This window comes from Prionailurus bengalensis, chromosome A1 (assembly GCF_016509475.1).
Source record: "Prionailurus bengalensis isolate Pbe53 chromosome A1, Fcat_Pben_1.1_paternal_pri, whole genome shotgun sequence".
NCBI lineage: Eukaryota > Metazoa > Chordata > Mammalia > Carnivora > Felidae > Prionailurus > Prionailurus bengalensis.
In genome coordinates this window covers 116,507,382-116,525,301 of record NC_057343.1, presented here as the reverse complement: position 1 = coordinate 116,525,301, position 17,920 = coordinate 116,507,382, and the positions used below count along the sequence as shown (strand labels likewise).

Sequence of the window (17,920 nt, the reverse complement as noted above, 5' to 3'; positions counted from 1 at the left end):
TTCCTAACAGAAACAATTGCTGGTCAAGATATTAATAAAACATCTGCGGGAAGGCATTGGAGAAACACATAGCAGTGAGGACTTCAAGGGTAAAGATCCTACAAAGAAAGGAAGCATGGAGACGTGAGCCCAATAAGGAGAAGGTTTCCTCCTTGAAGCATTTGCCAACTCACAAGCAGTGGCCAAAAGGCCGAACAACTGAGAGGTCAGGAGGAGTGGAGAACAAAAACTGGAGTGCAGGGCCCAGCAAGGACAAGGAGCCCTGGGCAACACCAGTGTCATATTTCAACAACAAAAAAAGATGAAATTAAGAAAGGAAACACTAGGAGCGCCTGGGTGGCTCAGTCGGTTGAGCAGCCGACTTCAGCTCAGGTCATGATCTCACAGCTCATGAGTTCAAGCCCCGCATCGGGCTCTGTGCTGACAGCTCAGAGCCTGGAGCCTGCTTCAGATTCTGTGTCTCCCTCTCTCTCTCTGTCCCTCCTCTGCTCATACTCTGTCTCTCTCTGCCTCAAAAATAAACATTAAAAAAAAAAAGAAAGGAAACACTAAAGGGACTTCGTCCGACAAGAGGAAAATTATCCCAGATGGAAGCATGAAAAAGTAGAAAGGAATGAAGAGCAGCAAAAAGGTGGCTACATCTAAATGAATACTGATTGTATAAAACAACAATAAGAAAGGTTTCTGGGGAACAAAGTATAGAGAGAAATAGTTTAAAAGATGATAATGGTGATACATTAGTTGAGAGGGCAATAAATGGAGAAATGAAGTTAAAGTGTTTTAAGGTTATTTCATCCCTCGGGAAGTGGCAAAAGTACATTAGTAAGTTAGGATGCACATTGCAAACCAACAAAAGAATTCTGAAAGAATGAACAACTTAACAGGTTAATGGGATAAAAGGGAATTCTTTTTTTTTTTTTTTAAGTTTAATATTTGAGAAAGAGAGAGAGAGAGAGCATGAGTGTGAGCAGGGGAAGGACAGAAAGAAAGGGAGAGAAATAATCCCAAGCAGGTTCCTCACAGTCAGTGCAGAGCCTGACCTGGGGCTAGATCTCATGAACTGTGAGATCATGACCTGAGCCGAAATCAAGAGTCAGACGCTTAAGTGACTGAGCCACCCAAGCGCCCCTGGGATAAAAGGAAATTCTAAAAAATACTTTAATAATCCAAAAGTAGGCAAAAAAAAAAAAAGGAGGGGAAAGGAACATAGAAAAGGTAAGTCAGAGAAAACAAATCATATCCTGGTATGTTTAAATTTAATTATATTAGTAATTCATTAAGTGGTCAAATTAAGAGGCAAAGACTATCAGACTTGTTTTTAAGTATATCATACAAGAAGACCTCTTAAATAAAGGGGACAGGGGCGCCTGGGTGGCGCAGTCGGTTAAGCGTCCGACTTCAGCCAGGTCACGATCTCGCAGTCCGTGGGTTCGTGCCCCGCGTCAGGCTCTGGGCTGATGGCTCAGAGCCTGGAGCCTGTTTCCAATTCTGTGCCTCCCTCTCTCTCTGCCCCTCCCCTGTTCATGCTCTGTCTCTCTCTGTCCCACAAATAATTAAACATTGAAAAAAAAATTTTTTAAAAAATAAAATAAAATAAAGGGGACAGAAATCTTAGAAACAAAAGATGGAAAAACATATACTGTACATGCCAACACTAACAAAAGAACTCCAGTATAACCACACTAATACCTGACAAAATAGACTTGAAGACAAGAAAACTTACTAGAGATAAAAAGAGACACTTTCATAGTGATAAAGGGGCCAATCTGTCAGACGATATAAGCATTCTAAATGTGTATGCACCTAATAATATAGTCTCAAAAAATAAAAGACAAAAATTTAGAGAACCAAAAAAAGAGAATGACACATTCACAATCTTGGTTGGGAATTTTAACACTGTTCTCTCAGTAACAGGAAGAACAAGAATACTAAACAATTCATTAACAACAATGAGATAAAATGGACAAACTCCTAGAAACACACAAACTATCAAAAATGCTCAAGCAGAAATAGGAAATTTGAATAGATCTATAAGAAATAAAAAGATTGAATCAATGATTAAAAACCTCACAAAAGAAAAGTCCAGAACCAGATGGCTTCAGTAAACTTTACCAAACATTTAGAGAAAAATTAACACCAATACTTCTCAAACTCTTCCAAAAAATTGAAGCGGGAAAACTCCCTAACTCATTCTATAAGGCCAACATTACCTTATACCAAAACCAGAAAAAGACATCACAAGAAAACTACATAACAATATCCCTTAGGAATATAAATGCAAAACCCTCAACAAAATACTAGCAAACAGAATCCAGCAGCATTTTGAAAGGATTATATAGCATGACCAAATGGAATGTATCCCAGTAATGCAAGGTGGTTCAACACACAGAAATCTAGCAACGTAATACACCACATTAATAGAATGAAGGCAGGGGGGAACCACATGATCCTCTCAACTGATGCAGAAAAAGCATTTCACAAAATTCAACCCTTCTTTCACTTAAAAAAAAAAAAAACACCCGACAAACTAGGAATAGAACTTCCTCAGAATACTAAAAAGCATTTATGAAAAACTCACAGCTAACATCATACTCAATGGTACAAGACTGAAAGCTTTTCCCCTAAGATCAGGAAAAGGCAAGAATGCCCACTTTCCCCATTTCTATTCAACATTGTCCTGGAAGTTCCAGCCAGAGCAATTAGGCAAGCAAAAGAAGTAAAAGGCATCCAAATTAGAAAGGAAGAAGGAAAACTCTATCTATTCACAAATGACATGATCTTGTATACAGAAAATCCTAAAGAATATACCAAAAAATAAACACATTCTGGAAAGTTGCAGAACATAAGAGCACACAAAAATCAATTATATTTCTATGTTAGTAAAGAATGATCATAAAATGAAATTAAGAAAACAATTTCATTTACAATAATATTAAAAAGAATACTTAGAAATAAATGTAACCAAGGAGGTAAAAGATTTGTATACTGAAAACTACAAAAGATTGACAAAAGAAATTAAAGACCTAAATAAAAAAATGACATCTAGTGTTCAGGGATTGGAAGACTTAATATAGCTACAATGGTAATACTCCCAAATTGATCTATAGATTCAATGCAACCCCTATCAAAATCCCAATGGCCTTTTTTGCAGAAATGTAAAAGTTTATATTCAAATTCATATGGAACTGTAAGGGCTCCCAATAGCCAAAACTTGGAAAAGAACAAAGTTGGAAGACTCACACTTCCTGATATCAAAACTTACTACAGGCTGACTCAATCCATTAAGCATCTGACTCTTTTTTTTTTTTTCAATGTTTATTTATTTTTTTGGGGACAGAGAGAGACAGAGCATGAACGGGGGAGGGGCAGAGAGAGGGAGACACAGAATCGGAAACAGGCTCCAGGCTCTGAGCCATCAGCCCAGAGCCTGACGCGGGGCTCGAACTCACGGACCGCGAGATCGTGACCTGGCTGAAGTCGGACACTCAACCGACTGTGCCACCCAGGCGCCCCAAGCATCTGACTCTTGATTTCAGCTCAGGTCATGATCTCATGATTCTTGGGTTCAAACTTCACACTGTCAGCACAGATTGGGATTGGGATTCCCTGTCTGTCTCCCTCTCTGCCGCTCCCTCACTTGTGCTCGCTCCCTCTCTCTAGCTCGCTCTCTCTCAAAATAAAAAAAAGTCAAAAAAGAAAACTTTTACTACAGACAAAGGTAATCAAGATAGTGGAGCACTGACCTAAGAATAGACATATAGATCAATGACACTAAATTAAGAGCCCATAAACACACCCATACCTCTGTGGACATCTGAATGTTTTTTATTGAGTAAATCTGACATATAACATTGCATCCATTTATGGTATACAGTGTGTTACTTTGATACACTTACATATTGTAATATTATGGTCAATTAACATAGCCAAGACCATCTAATGAGGAAAGAATAGTCTCTTTAACAAACGGTGCTGGGACAACTGGATACCCACAGCAAAAGAATGAAACTGAACCCTTACTTCACTCCATATATAAAAATTAACTCAGAATGGATCAAAGATCTAAACATAAGACCCAACACCATAAAACTCTCAAAAGGAAACATAGAGATAAATCTTTGTAATCTTGGATTTGGTAATGGTTTCTTAGATGACACCAAAACACAAGCAAGCAAGCAAGCAAAAATAAATAAATAAATAAATAAATAAATAAATAAATAAATAAATAGGACTTCTTCAAACTTAAAAACTTTTGTGCACCAAAAGATATATCAAGAGAGTGAAAAGACAACTTACAGAATGGGAAAAATTTTTGCTAACTATCTATCTGATAAGGGTACAGTATCCAAAATATATAAACTCAACAACAAGAGCACAAACTATGCAATTAAAAATGAGCAAAGGGTTTTAAGGGACGATTCTCCTAAGAAAATGTATAAATGATCAATAAGCATATGAAAAGACGCTCAACATCACAAATCATTAGGGAAATGCAAACCAAAACCACAATGAGATTATATAACTCCACAGTCATTAGGATGGCTATTATTGGGGCGCCTGGATGGCTCAGTCAGTTAAGCATCCGACTTCAGTTCAGGTCATGATCTCACACTTCATAGGTTCGAGCCCTGTGTTGGGCTCTGTGCTGACAGCTCAGAGCCTGGAACATGCTTTGGATTCTGTGTGTGGGTGTCTCTCTCTCTGCCCCTTCTCTGCTCGTGCTCGCTCTCTCTCTCTCTCTCTCTCTCTCTCAGAAATAAATAAACATTTAAAAAAAGGATGGCTACTATCAAAACACAGAAAATAAGTGTCAGCAAGGATGTAGTAAAATTAGAAAATTTGTGCCCTGCTGGTCGGAATGTAAAATGGTTCAGTCACTATGGAAAACAGTATGGCTGTTCAGAAAGTGAACATATACCTAATAGAATTTAAAGCAGGGTCTCAAAGAAATATTTGCACATCCATATATCCATAGCAGTATTATTCACAAAAACCAAAAGGTGAAAGCAATCCAAGTGTCCATCAGCAGATGAAAGGATAAACAAAATGGAATACATATATACAATGGAATATTACTTAACCTTAAAAATTCTGTCACATGCTATAACATGGATGAACCATTAGGACATTATACTACATGGCATAAATGAGTCACAAAAATATAAATTCTGTATGATTCCACTTGTATGAGGAATCTGGAATAGTCAAATTCACAGAAACATAAAGGAGAAAGGTAGTTGTCAGTGGCAAGGTGGAGAGGGGTGTTGAGGAGTAGTTGTTTAATATGTGTAGAATTTCAGTTTGGGAAGATGAAAAAGTTCCAGAGATTACTTGCACAACAATGTGAATAGACTTAACACTACTGACCTACATTATATAAGATGGTACTTATAACACTTTAGTGTTATACATCTTTTACCCCAATTAAAAAAAAATTTTTTTTACTACAATTGTTAAATTTTTTTAATCCAAAATATGGGCAAAGTACTCAAATAGGCATTTCTCCAAAGAAGATATACAAATGGTCAAAAAAACATGAAAAGATGCTCAACATCATTAGTCATCAGGAAAATGTAGATCAAAACCACAATCAGACAGCACTTCATACCCCCCAGAATGGCTATCAAAAAAGAAAGAAGCATTAAAAAGAGGATGTGGAAAAACTAAAACCCTCAGGTACTGGCAGTGGGAATTTAAAACAGTTCAGCCACTATGGAAAACATTTCCACAGTTCCTCAAAAAGTTAGGCACCAAATTAGCATATGATATACCCAGTCTACTCTTAGGAATTGAAAATAGGTGTTCAAACAAAAAAAAGACTGGACGCAAATGTTCACAGCAGCATAAATCATAATCACTACCCAGAAGGAGGAAACAACCCAAATATACATCAACAGATAAATAGATACATAAAACATGGGACATCCGTGCAATGGAATATTATCTGGTCATAAAAAAGAATGAAATATTGACACATGCTGTAACACGGACAAACCTTGAAGACATATGCTAAGTGAAAGAAGCCAAACACAAAGGCCATATATTTTATGAGTGAATTCACATTAAATATACAGAATAAGCAAATCCATAGATGCAGAAAGCAAATTAGTGGTTGCCAGGGGCTGGGGGGAGGAGAGAATGGAGAGTGGCTGCTAATGGGTACAGGAAACCCTGAAACATTACAACCCCAGTTCGGGGTGACAAGAAAGTTCTGGAAGTACGGAGTGGTGATGATAGCACACCATATGAGTATACTTAATTCCACTGAATTGTGCACTTTAAAATGATTAAGATGGTATGTTATGTGTATTTGACCACGATAAAAAAAAAAATCAGTAAGGATATGTAAGATTTGCACAACACAGTGAAAAGACTTGACCTTATCTACATACACAACGTTTCAACCAACAACTGCAGAATGAACTTTCTCTTCAAGCCTACATGAAATAGCTACTAAAACTGTCCACCTGAAGAACATGCACCTACCCCTCTGCCAGCTCCTTTACTGCCTCTTTCTCTGACCAGAGAAGTTGTCTGGGACTCTAGCAGGCCCCACGTTCCTGAGATCCCCACATCCAGCCGGCACTCAGTCTCCAGCACTCAGTCTCCAGAGAGCAGAGGAGTGGGGGATGGCGGGGGAGCACAAAGCAGGGGGAGCTGCTTCAATTGGGAGCCTTTGGAGAGAGCTCACACTAACTGCAACCCGAGGGGGAGCTGAGTACTTCACAAGTTCTGTCTCCTTAAGCCTCACAGGAACTTTATGAAGGTGAATGGGAGGTTTAGCGAGGTAACTTGCCCCAGGCCACACAGCTGTCCTGTGGGGAAATACTGGGGACTCTGACCCAGAACGCTTTCTCCTGATCCTTTTGCAATACTGCCTCAAGAGAGAAAGACGGGATCCTCAATGTCTGTTGGCTCCAGAAACCGCAATCCTGCCCCACCCACTTCTGCTCTGGGAAGGTGCTGATGTTCCTCCTCAGCTGCCGGCATTGATGTGGGGGGTGGGCAGCTACAGCCCACCAAGCTCACGGGTACCCATGACCTAAGTGGCTGTTGCAGTTCTTAACCACGGAGCATCCATGACTTGGCAAAGCAGTAAGTGGGTCCTAAGATTGCCCTCAGGCCCAACCAAGGGTGGGAATCAGGAGAGGAGGGGTGTGTTTAATGCTCCTTTTAAGGTACAGTAGCAATACCTGCTCTCCATACAGAGCGAGCAGTCTTGGGGGAACATTAGCCGGTTAATGGGTATTAGTCCTGGAGACATTCCCAGGGAAGGCACACATCTACTCTCCTGTTCCACAAGCAGGCTGCCAGCCCAGGGAGACATAAAGGAAACTGTCACATGACTACTCCTTAAGCCGAGGTCACCAAGGTCGGCACCGTTCCTAGTCAGGTGCCCCAGTGTACCCATGCCCTCTCAGGTTGCCATTAGGCTATGGTCTTCACATTCTTAACTCTCCAGGGATCTACAGGCTAGGCCTTGGGGCTCTCCCTCATTTAAATCTTAATATCAATAATGAGTCCTATTGTTATTCTTACATAATGATGTTATTCATAATTAAATCCTTACTAGGTACCCAACCTTGATGCTTGGTGTTGTGCATATTAATTCTCTCCATCCTCCCAAGGCCACTTGTCAGGAAATCATTATTCCCACCTCACAGATGCAGAATCTGACGCTCAATGTCTTGTCCAGCGTCACAGAGCCTCCACTTGGAGGCAAGAGCAGGATCTGAAGCTGGGTCTGTCCTAGCTCTTTCTTCCACCCTATGTGCCCTGAACTTTCCCGGTTAACTCCAGAACCAGACTTGACCTGTGGTTCCCATGTGTCAACGAAATATCCCCAACCCAACACAGGGGCTCTGACCACCCCTGGATGAGCAATGACGGGGCAGATGAGGTGATGAGGGACACAGAAGGGGGAACATGGAGATGCGAGGTCTAGGCTCACAGGGCATGCACACCACCGGCTACACTTACCACCTGAAGGAGGGTAAGAGAGACCAAAGAGGGGGGGTCCCCGGAGCAGAGGAAGGAGAGAAGAAGGAGTTATTGAGCCACAAGCAACACAGAGAGCCCAGGCCTGTGACGGCACAGCCTCACAGCCTGGGGCACCCACCTTTTACTTCACTAATTGCCTGGGGGTGGGTCGGGATGATGAGACCGCCTCCTGAGGGCAACCTACCATTTGACAGGTGGGGGCTGCCTGGGGCGAGGCACTTCAACAGGGCCACATCCGGACTTGCCAGACAGGGGCAGGAAGAGCACTAGCTCTTTAGCAATGCCTGGAGTCGACACAGCTGGGGGTGGCATGTCTTATTTAGCAAACCCCAATTTCCCTGTGCCTCAGCTATACTCTCTGCTTGGGGGCAAGGCATCCTGGCAGATCTCAGGTGAATAAACTAAGGCAGAGCCAAGCCTAGAAGCCAAGTTGTCCAACTCCCAGGTCTGCTTAAAGAACCATGGCCAGCAAGCAGGGATCAGGAAGGGGGATGGGAGAAAGAGTGAGCCCCAGGACAGCGCAGGGGTGGGTCAGTGCGAGCACATGCCCCTTTCCTGCCTCCCCAACTCACATGTCCGTGCAGGTCCGTGTTGAGCAGCATCAGAGCACAGGTGAGCGTGTGGATCCCATCTAAATCAGAGATGGTGGCACCCTCAGTGTGAGGACCCATTTCTTCAAACCCAGCCACCCACCTGTCTCCTGACAGAGCCAACCTGAAGACCTTGGAGAGAGGAAGAGGCCAGCCACCAGCCAAATGCACCTCAGGGCCCAGAAGCTATGTGACGCTTCCTGTTCTACCCCCCACTGCAACACCAGAGTCACTTGCCTGCCCCAGGTCAGGGCCAACCCCTCCCTCACAAGGGACCTGAGCTCCCTGGGCCTGCTATAGGCCAGACTCCTGCCTCCTGTGACCAAACTTATCCTGACACTCAGACCCAGGAGTGGCTATGGGTCGTGGACTATGTCCCTGCCTTGGCCTTTGTCTCCTCCAATAACTGGCCTAGTCCCCCAGTTCCTAGGACTCTAGTCCATCCACAGGAAAGTGCTGCTGCTAAGAGGGCTAAGAGGGCCCCAACCCAGACCTCCACACCAGGACTCCTACCACACCAAGAATCAGCACTGCCAGGGGGAGCAGGGAGAATGAAAAACCAAAAGACTGAATCTAGGATCGAGGACTTCCAGGCACAGAGAACGACAATGGGCAAGACATTTGGAAGGTCTCTCGTCCAGCAAGCAGACCCCACTCTATGTGCCATCATTCAATGTTCACTGAACAGGACAGAGGTGGCACATGGACCAAGGGTAGGAGGAAGCCAGGGCCCAGCAGGGGCGGCAGGTGGGACAGATGGCCGTACCTTCCGAAGTGCTGTCATCCGGGTTGCACTGGCAGTACCGGCGGGAGAAGTGTGTAAGGACCCGCTCACGCTCCTGCGTCTCCCCCATCAGTGGGAAAGCCTTCAGGAAGGTTCTGGAAGGCAATTCAAGGATGCTGAAGGCCTCCTAGAGTCCCTGAACCAGTCTAGGGTAGGAATCCCCCCACACACATACCACATAAACCTGCCAGAGTGGGCCAGGGCTCTAGGGCCCCAGCATCTGGGCCAAGGGGGACATCCTGGTCCGCAGGACAGCCTCTGGAGTGTGGAGGCTAAGGGCATTTAGAATTTCAGTCCTCAGTGCCCTCCAGGAAGAAAGCAGGGGACAGATTATGAAGAACAAAGGCAGATGAGCACCTCAGGGCTACCATCAGCTCTGCTTCAGGATAAATACCCACCCCTCTCTCCATCCTCTCTGGCGGGGCCTGGATTGGCCACAGCTGCCCCTCAGACTGTTCCTCCTCAGTCATTCCTGCTCCTCACCGGATGTGCCACCAGCTGAGCCCCAGGCCCCACCCTGGCCTCCCTCACTCTTCCCCCACCCCAAATCTGAGCTGTCGCCAAGTCCCAACAGCTTGTTCTTCACCCCTGATCTCAAATCCTCCTCCTCCTCTGCCCTCATCATATGCCCAGGACACCCGCAGCAGCCTCCAGACAGGTACACCCCTGCACCTCCTTGATACATCTTCCCTGCAGATACCGAATGGCCTTTCTAAACAAACATGTAGTCGAGACTCGTCCCTGCTTAAAACGTGTCATTGGCTCCCCAAAGCAGTCAGGATAACGGCCAAACTTCTCATGTTCTGGCCTTCATGATCATGCCACCTGTCTCTCCTATCCCTCCCAGGTCCCCTCCCCCCAACCTCCCACACCATATTCACACCCTAGACCGCACAGGCACGTTCACTGCCCCATGCCTCTGAGTGGGCTGAAGCTATCTGGAAGGACTTTTGCTCCTCTACTGGGCAGCTCTGAACCCCTCTCCTTGCCTACTTCAAAAGTCACTGGCTCTCAAGGGCCCATGAGAGTTGATAGCAAAACCAGAGGGGCTGGGAGATGGGGCTGAGGCACAACTCTTCTTGGGAAGGAAAACTGCAAGCTGAGCAAACTTGAGCCTCTGTCTGTCCAGGGTTCATGAGACTAGTTCATTCCTAACTTTGCCATGGTTCATTTGGTTCCTTGAAAGCCTATTTTGCTTTATGCTCTCTCATGCTGCTCCTAAGGCACCCTGAGACCCGTGAGTCCATCTTGGCCAGCCCTTAGCCTCTAAGCCTCCCAAGGCATCTCAAACTGCAGACCACGTTCTACTTCAATCCCAGTCAACGACTGTCAGACAAAAACATTCTGGGGGCGCCTGAGTGGCTCAGTCAGTTGAGAGGCTGATTCTAGATTTTGACTCAGGTTATGACCTCAAGGTTTGTAAGATCGAGCCCCAGCATCAGGCTCTGTGCTAACAGTGTGGAGTCTGCTTGGGATTCTCTATCTTTCCTCTCTCTCTGCCCCTCCCCCCCAAAATTAAATAAATAAACATTAAAAAAAAAAACCCAACCCACTCGGTCTGCCCTCTAGTACTCTCCTTCCCTGCTCTGGTCTCTCCTATTCCCTGTTCTCTTTCCCCACCTGGCACCCAGCTCTGCCCGCCCCCTCTAACTACATTCCACTAGGACTTTTTAGAATCCATCTCCCATCTCAGCCTTGATTTGTCCTACCTACAAGCCATCTATCCAGCTCCTACTCATCAGTCCAAATACCCCTTCCCCAGGGGTCCTCACCAAGCCACAACCCAACATGGCCACCACCAAACCCTCAGGAGGCCCCCAGGGTCAGCCTTACCACTGCCCAACCTCCCCCGCTGAAGTCTGGCAACACAAATCCCTCTAGTCAATCCTCCGGATGACCCCTCACACCAACCTTTCCTCTAGTCCCACTGCCCATCTCACGCCTGTCCTTTCCCACCAGACCCTCTTCAGAAACCTGCACGCCTCCAGATCAAAGGCCACCAGCACTACCTCCCAAAACACTGTTTTATACCCAGCACGTTCTGTGGCTCCCCAGTGCCTGTGTAGTCAAGCCTAAATCTACTGGGCTGGTATACAAGGTTCTCCAGCCACGCACCCATGCCTCTGATCATGAGCTGACCCTAGTGAACATCTTCTCCAACCAACCTTCCTCATCCCAATGCATACTTCACACTCAGCTCAGGATACAGCGCCCTGCAGCAGACTGACACTTCCACTGAGAACCTGAGATAAGTGAGACAGAATGAATCTCTCTAAAGCTATCAGGAAGCCACTGATGCCACAAAAACCAGAAGGCCAGAAGGGCTGAGGTGAGGGGCTGGTCTACAGCTGCTTTTTCCTTGGGGGCATTGTTGATTATTGGCAAAGGCAAGACGCAGAACAGTTGGTGGCTTCAGGGAGCTTAAGACACAAACCTGGAGACCTGAGGGGCTGTGAACACATGGCCAGTGTTCCCTTAGAGACATTGGCCAAATTCTGAAGATGTGAGGGGCAAGATGCTAAGAAGCTAAGCAGAAAGCCTCCGAGAAGTAGAGGGACTGGGGTTTTTATGACACTCTTGCCACACTGAGGAAATGCAATTAGGATTCAGGACCCACCAAAGGAAGAGACCCCAGTGAACACATTAGGCTTCCAGTGGAAAAGGGGGAACGCTGAGTTTACCAAACTTTTGTGCAGCCTCTCTTCAGCTCATCCCTGGTTGGATTAAGACTGCACCCCCTGACCCCCTCTAATTGCCCAGGAAAGGAAAAGGTAAACCTTTGTGGGAGGAGTATATAATAACCTAGAGCCACTATAATTCCATACAAAATGCACAGCATCTAATAAAAAAAAAATCACTGAACATGCAGAGAAACAGGATATATGGATGGAAAACCAAGAGAAGAAAAAGAGACAATAGAAACAGATACAGCTGATTCCAACAGTACAGATATTGTGATGAGCAGACAAGGACTTCGAAATAACTATGATTAATATGTTCAAAAAGAGGGGTGTCTAGGTGGCTCAGTTGGTGAAGTGTCCAACTCTTGATTTCCACTCAAGTCATGATCTCACATTTTGCGGGATCAAGCCCCACATTAGGCTCTGCACTGGCAGTGCAAGGCCTGCTTGGGATTCTCTTTCCCTCTCTCTGTGCCCTTCCCCAACCATGTGAGCATTCTTCTCTCTCTCTCTCAAAATAATAAACATTAAGATATATATATCTTATATATCATATATATACATATATATATGTATATATATGATATATAGGGGTCCTGGGGTCCTATATATATATGATATATAGGGGTCCTAAGATATATATATCTTATATATATATGATATATAGGGGTCCATATATATATATCATATATATATAATATATATACCATATATATATCATATATATACCATATATATACCATATATATATCATATATATCATATATCATACATCATATATATCATATATATCATATATATCATATCATATATCATATATATCATATATATCATATATATATCATATATATACCATATATATATCATATATATATACCATATATATATGATATATATATATGATATATATATCATATATATAGGGGTCCATATATATCATATATATATGATATATAGGTGTCCATATATATATGATATATAGGGGTCCTAAGATATATATATCTTATATATCATATATATATATATACATATATATATATATATATATATATATATACACACATATATATATGTATATATATGATATATAGGGGTCCTGGGTGGCTCAGTCAGTTTAGAGTCCAACTTCAGCTCAGGTCATGATCTTGTGGTCTATGAGTTCAAGCCCCACGTTGAACTCTGTGCTGACAGCTCAGAAGCTGGAACCGGCTTCAGATTCTGTGTCTCCCTCTCTCTTTGCCCCTCCCCTGCTCACACTCTGTCTCTCTCTCTCTCTCTCTCTCTCTCAAAAATAAACATAAATTTTAAAAATATTTTAAATAAATAAATATATATGTGTATGTGTATATACACATGTGTATACACATACACATATACATACGCATATATATATATATATATATATATATATATATATATATATATATATGTTCAGGGGCACCTGAGTGGCTCAGTTGGTGAAGCATCCGACTCTTGATTTCCGCTCAGGTCATGATCTAGCAGTCGTGAGTTTGAGCCCAGCACTGGGCTTTCTGCTGTCAGCATAGAGCCCACTTTGCATCCTCTGTCCCTCTCTCTGCCCCTCCCCCTGCTTGCATGGTCTCTCTCTTTCTCTCTCAAAAACAAACATTTTAAAAATATTTTGTATATATATAATATATATATTTTATATATAAAAAATATATTTATTATATATAATATATATATTTGTGTTCAAAAAGAGAGGGAACAGTGGAGAAAATGAGTGAAAAGATGAGAATAAACTCCCCCAGAGAATTAGAATCTATTTTTTAAAAATTGGGGGGCACCTGGCTGGCTCAGTCAGATATACATGCAACTCCTGATCTCGGCATTGTGAGTTTGAGCCCCATGTTGGGTATGAGATTAAGTAAAAATATTTTTTAAAAATTAAAAAATTAAAAAATAACAAAATGAAAATCTAGAACTGAAAAATAGTTAAAAGTAAAAACTCAGTAAATGGGTTTAACAGAATATTAGACACAGAAAAAAGGGTAAGTGAACTAAAAGCAGGTCAACAGAAAATATCCCAAGCAAAGTAGAGAAAAAAGAATGGAAAATACACTTTTTTAAGTGTAAGAGACATGTGGGACATGGTGAGATCTAACATTTGGGACCACCCCCCACTTAGCTCAGAGACTGCTGTCCCCCGCCCCTAGGGCTGTGGCCTGGTGACTCCTCGAGGGCCCTGCCACCAAGGACTGCTAGACCCTGGGCGGAACTCCATCCACTCCTCCCCACACTGAGGCCTGTACCTGACCCTCCTGAAAGATACTCTGTCCAAACACCAATAGGACCTGAGATCAAATCCCATTTTTGTCATCTCCCCCCTCAGTGACTGAAGGGAATCACTTTACCTATCAGCTGGTTCTTCATTTGTAAATGGCAAAGATAACCCTACCCTACAGGGGTGTGGTGAGGATGAATGAAGTCAGCAGGGAGTATAAAGATCTACTGCCTCTGGCAAACAGGAAGTACTCAATACAGGCAAGCCCTTTGCCCTCGCCTCTCTTAAAAGTCCGGACCACATTCCCACCTTCATATCTTCATATCCTCAGCCCACTACATAGCAGGCACCACTGAGTTGTGGGACTGCTGACGTGCTCATGGCCCCTTCTCCACAGCCTTCCCAGAGGGGTCAAGAGACTTGCCCAAGGATGCACAGCAAGTTTAGGATACAGCTGGCATGAGAATCCAGACAGTGGCCTGTACCACCTGTGGACACCACCCCATCCCAACCCCACTGACCTGAGCGCTCGGTCCAGAGTCAGGCCTGAGAAGTCGAAGAAACTGAGATACTCCCCAGCCACCAGCCTGCTGAACTCGTTACTGTCAGGAGAGCATGAGGTATCCATTAGAAATAGGGCATAGCAAACAATAGGAGGTACATGGGGAGTGGGCCCTGGGGTACCGTGACCCACCCACCTCACCTGCCCTTCCCTAGGTTGCCTCCCGCTGCTGGCAAGTTGGACTCTGACAGCTTATCCTTGGGAGGGGCATTAGGAAGGTTTTAGAAAGGAGGTGCTGTCTCAGAAAGTAAGCCAGTCAGGGGAAGGGAGTAGGGAGAGGGATGATACAAAGTGTCCCCAGTAGAGGAAACTGCACAACATGTCTAAGAAGCTCTCAGCAGGGCCATGTGGCTGGAGCCAGACAGCAGGAACATAGCAGCAAGAGATGAGGGAAGGAGCAGGACCTGAGGGGCAAGGGAAGGATGGGTTAGTGATCTGGAAGGGTATAAAGCAGGGAGGAGATGCGTGAGTGGTCAGATCTGAATGTGGAACACCACCTGCTGAGTGGAGAACCCCCCTGAGGGCTGCAGTGGCTCTCCCAGAGGGGTTGGGAAGGAGATTTCAGAGGAAGAATCCACGGGAGATGGAATCGTGTGGGGCATGACACTGGAGGTGGCCCTGGGGGGAGGTGTCCACAGCTGTCCAAAAGGTGGAGCTGGATGTACCCCTGTGAGAGCTGTGAGCTGGTTAATGACTTGGAAGAAAGGATGAGCCCATGCAAGAGGAAGGTGCAGACTCAGGACAGAGATCAGAGGAAGTCCCTCTTAAGGATGCAGGCCGACTGAGAAGAGAGAGGGAGCCAGTAAAGGAGACAGAGAAAACAGCAGCCAGAGAAGAAGGGATACAGTATCCTGGAGGCCACGAGTGTTTCAAGGAGACCGAAGTGATGAATTCTTGACAGGAAAGAGAACGAATTTCCACCTGAACCTACTCAAGCCCCAAGCTCTCCCTCCCATTTACAGGAGACTAGGGACTGAGGCAAATAGGGAAAGCGTGAGGTAACTCCGCGGGCACACCAAATCCAAATCGTGGAAAATTCTTCTGGACAAATGATTGTTTCTTCAACAGATACACAGCCTTAAAAAAAGGAGGCAGCCTGGCAAACTATTGTTTAAGAGACTTAAGAGAAGGAAAAAAAAGAGAGAGAGGGAGACTCAAGAGACATATTGTCCAACTGTAATGTCGTGTGGACCTTGTTTGCATCCTGATAGAGAAGCATTTGAGACAGAAAATTAAACTGACACTAAATGTTAGAGATTCTATGGAATTTTGGGTAAGTTTTGTTAAAAATTATAATGTAATTATGATTATACTTAAAAATCCTTATCAGTTAGGGTTGCATGGGTGGCTCAGTAATTGATCCTTTTTTTTTTCATATTTATTTTTTTTTTGAGAGAGACAGAGACAGAGAGAGAGAGACAGAGGAAGACACAGCATCTGAAACAGACTCCAGGCTCTGAGCTGTCAGCACAGAACCCAATGCAGGGCTCAAACTCACAAACCGTGAGATCATGACCTGAGCCAAAGTCAGACACTTAACCAACTGAGCCACCCAGGCGCCCCTGTCTGATTCTTGATTTCGGCTCTGGTCATGATCTCATGGAATCATGAGCATGGGATCATGGGATCTCTGCCCCTCCCACACTTGTACTTTCTCTCAAAATAAATAAATATTTTAAAAAATAAATAAAATAAAAATCCTTATCATTTACAGACATATACTAAAGTTTTTATGGATCAAATGATAGAGTGCCTAAAATATGCCTTAAAATAGTCTAACAAATGGCAAGGAAGGGGGGTGGTGGGGGTGGGGGTGGTAGGTGGATATTATTAACTTTGAAGCTGTGTAATGGGTATGTGGAAGATTGGAGGGAAGGTTAATGTTTGTTTCTTTGCTTGTTTGTTTGTTTGTTTGTTTGTTTTGAGAGAGAGAGCATGAGAGGGGCAGAGAGAGAGAGGGAGAAAGAGAATCCCAAGCAGGCTCTGCACTGTCAGCACAGAGCCCAGAGGCCAATACGGAACCCATTGTGGGGCTGGATCATGACCTGAGCCAAAATCAAGAGTTGAAACCTTAACCAACTTAGCCACCCAAGTGCCCCTAAAAGGAGGTTTAATATATTATTTTCTCTGGTTTTGTATATGGTTGAAGTTCGCATAATAAAAAATTTAAGGAAAAAGTAGTGGGGTGTGTGTCTGTGATGTTGAGCCAGGTAAGTTGAGGCCTGGTAGCAGCCACTAGATTCAAAGACAAAGGCCACTAATGGCCTTGGCCTAGATGGGCTGCTGCAGGCATTGGGTGGGGAAGAAGCCTGCCCCAGGAGCTGAATATGGAGAGGAAGAGGGGGCTGAGGCCACGCAGGGCAGTAAACCCCAGAATTCTGGCTGCAAAGAGGCTGGGAGAAGAAGTGTAACTGAGGAAGAATTTCTGTTTTACAGATGGGAGAGACAAGCGTAGTTAAGCAGTTAAATGCTGAAGGAAATTCTTGGAGCAGAGTGGTCAGAAGGACAGGACGATGCAGATCAACCACAACCAAGGCTCCTGGAGGAGCCTCCTGAAGGCTATTAGGTTGGGGGTGGGGACTACAGCCCAGGGGGACAGGCAGGGCTTCGAAGTCCTGCTGTGATGTCTGGGCCGGAGCTAGGAGGCAAGCCCAGTAACGTGGAGGCTGAGAAGGGTAGAGGAGGAAGGAGGGGGAGAGAAGTGAGGGAAGGATCCCAAGTGGAGCTGTCCTCAACACCCCCCTGTGACCTAAGCTCTGACTTGGGGTCTAGGGTCTGGACTGTCCCCTCTGCCTTGGGGGCTATGACTGCCTCTGCTCATCTCAGTGCCTTAATGTGGTTGTGGGAGGCCCTCTGGAGGAAGGACAAAGGCAGGTGGCCATGCTGATGGTCAGACATGCTCAGGATGCCCCACGTGATTCCCTCACCCTCACAGTCCCCGCCTACTCACCCCCACCCTCTGCACTGCGCACCTCAGGACTCTCATCTGGCTAGTCCCCTTTCCACAGTCTTAAGGCCAGGGCTTGTGCTTTGGTAGCTTCAGCCCCCTTAGCCAGT

At 44.6% G+C, this 17,920-nt stretch overlaps 1 protein-coding gene across 4 annotated transcripts in view; it reads right to left on the bottom strand.

Moving 5' to 3' along the window:
• PSD2 (pleckstrin and Sec7 domain containing 2) overlaps positions 1-17,920 on the bottom strand; it is a 56,585-nt gene that overhangs the window by 12,722 nt on the left and 25,943 nt on the right. For 2 of the 4 annotated variants that reach the window (XM_043575338.1, XM_043575262.1), the window contains 3 exons: positions 14,823-14,903; positions 9,358-9,470; positions 8,572-8,632 (listed from right to left, as the gene is read on the bottom strand). In XM_043575338.1, the coding sequence (XP_043431273.1) occupies positions 8,572-8,632; positions 9,358-9,470; positions 14,823-14,903 (255 nt within the window). The remainder of the gene's footprint in view (positions 1-8,571; positions 8,633-9,357; positions 9,471-14,822; positions 14,904-17,920) is intronic. The other 2 variants (XM_043575503.1, XM_043575427.1) reach the window with 1 other exon arrangement.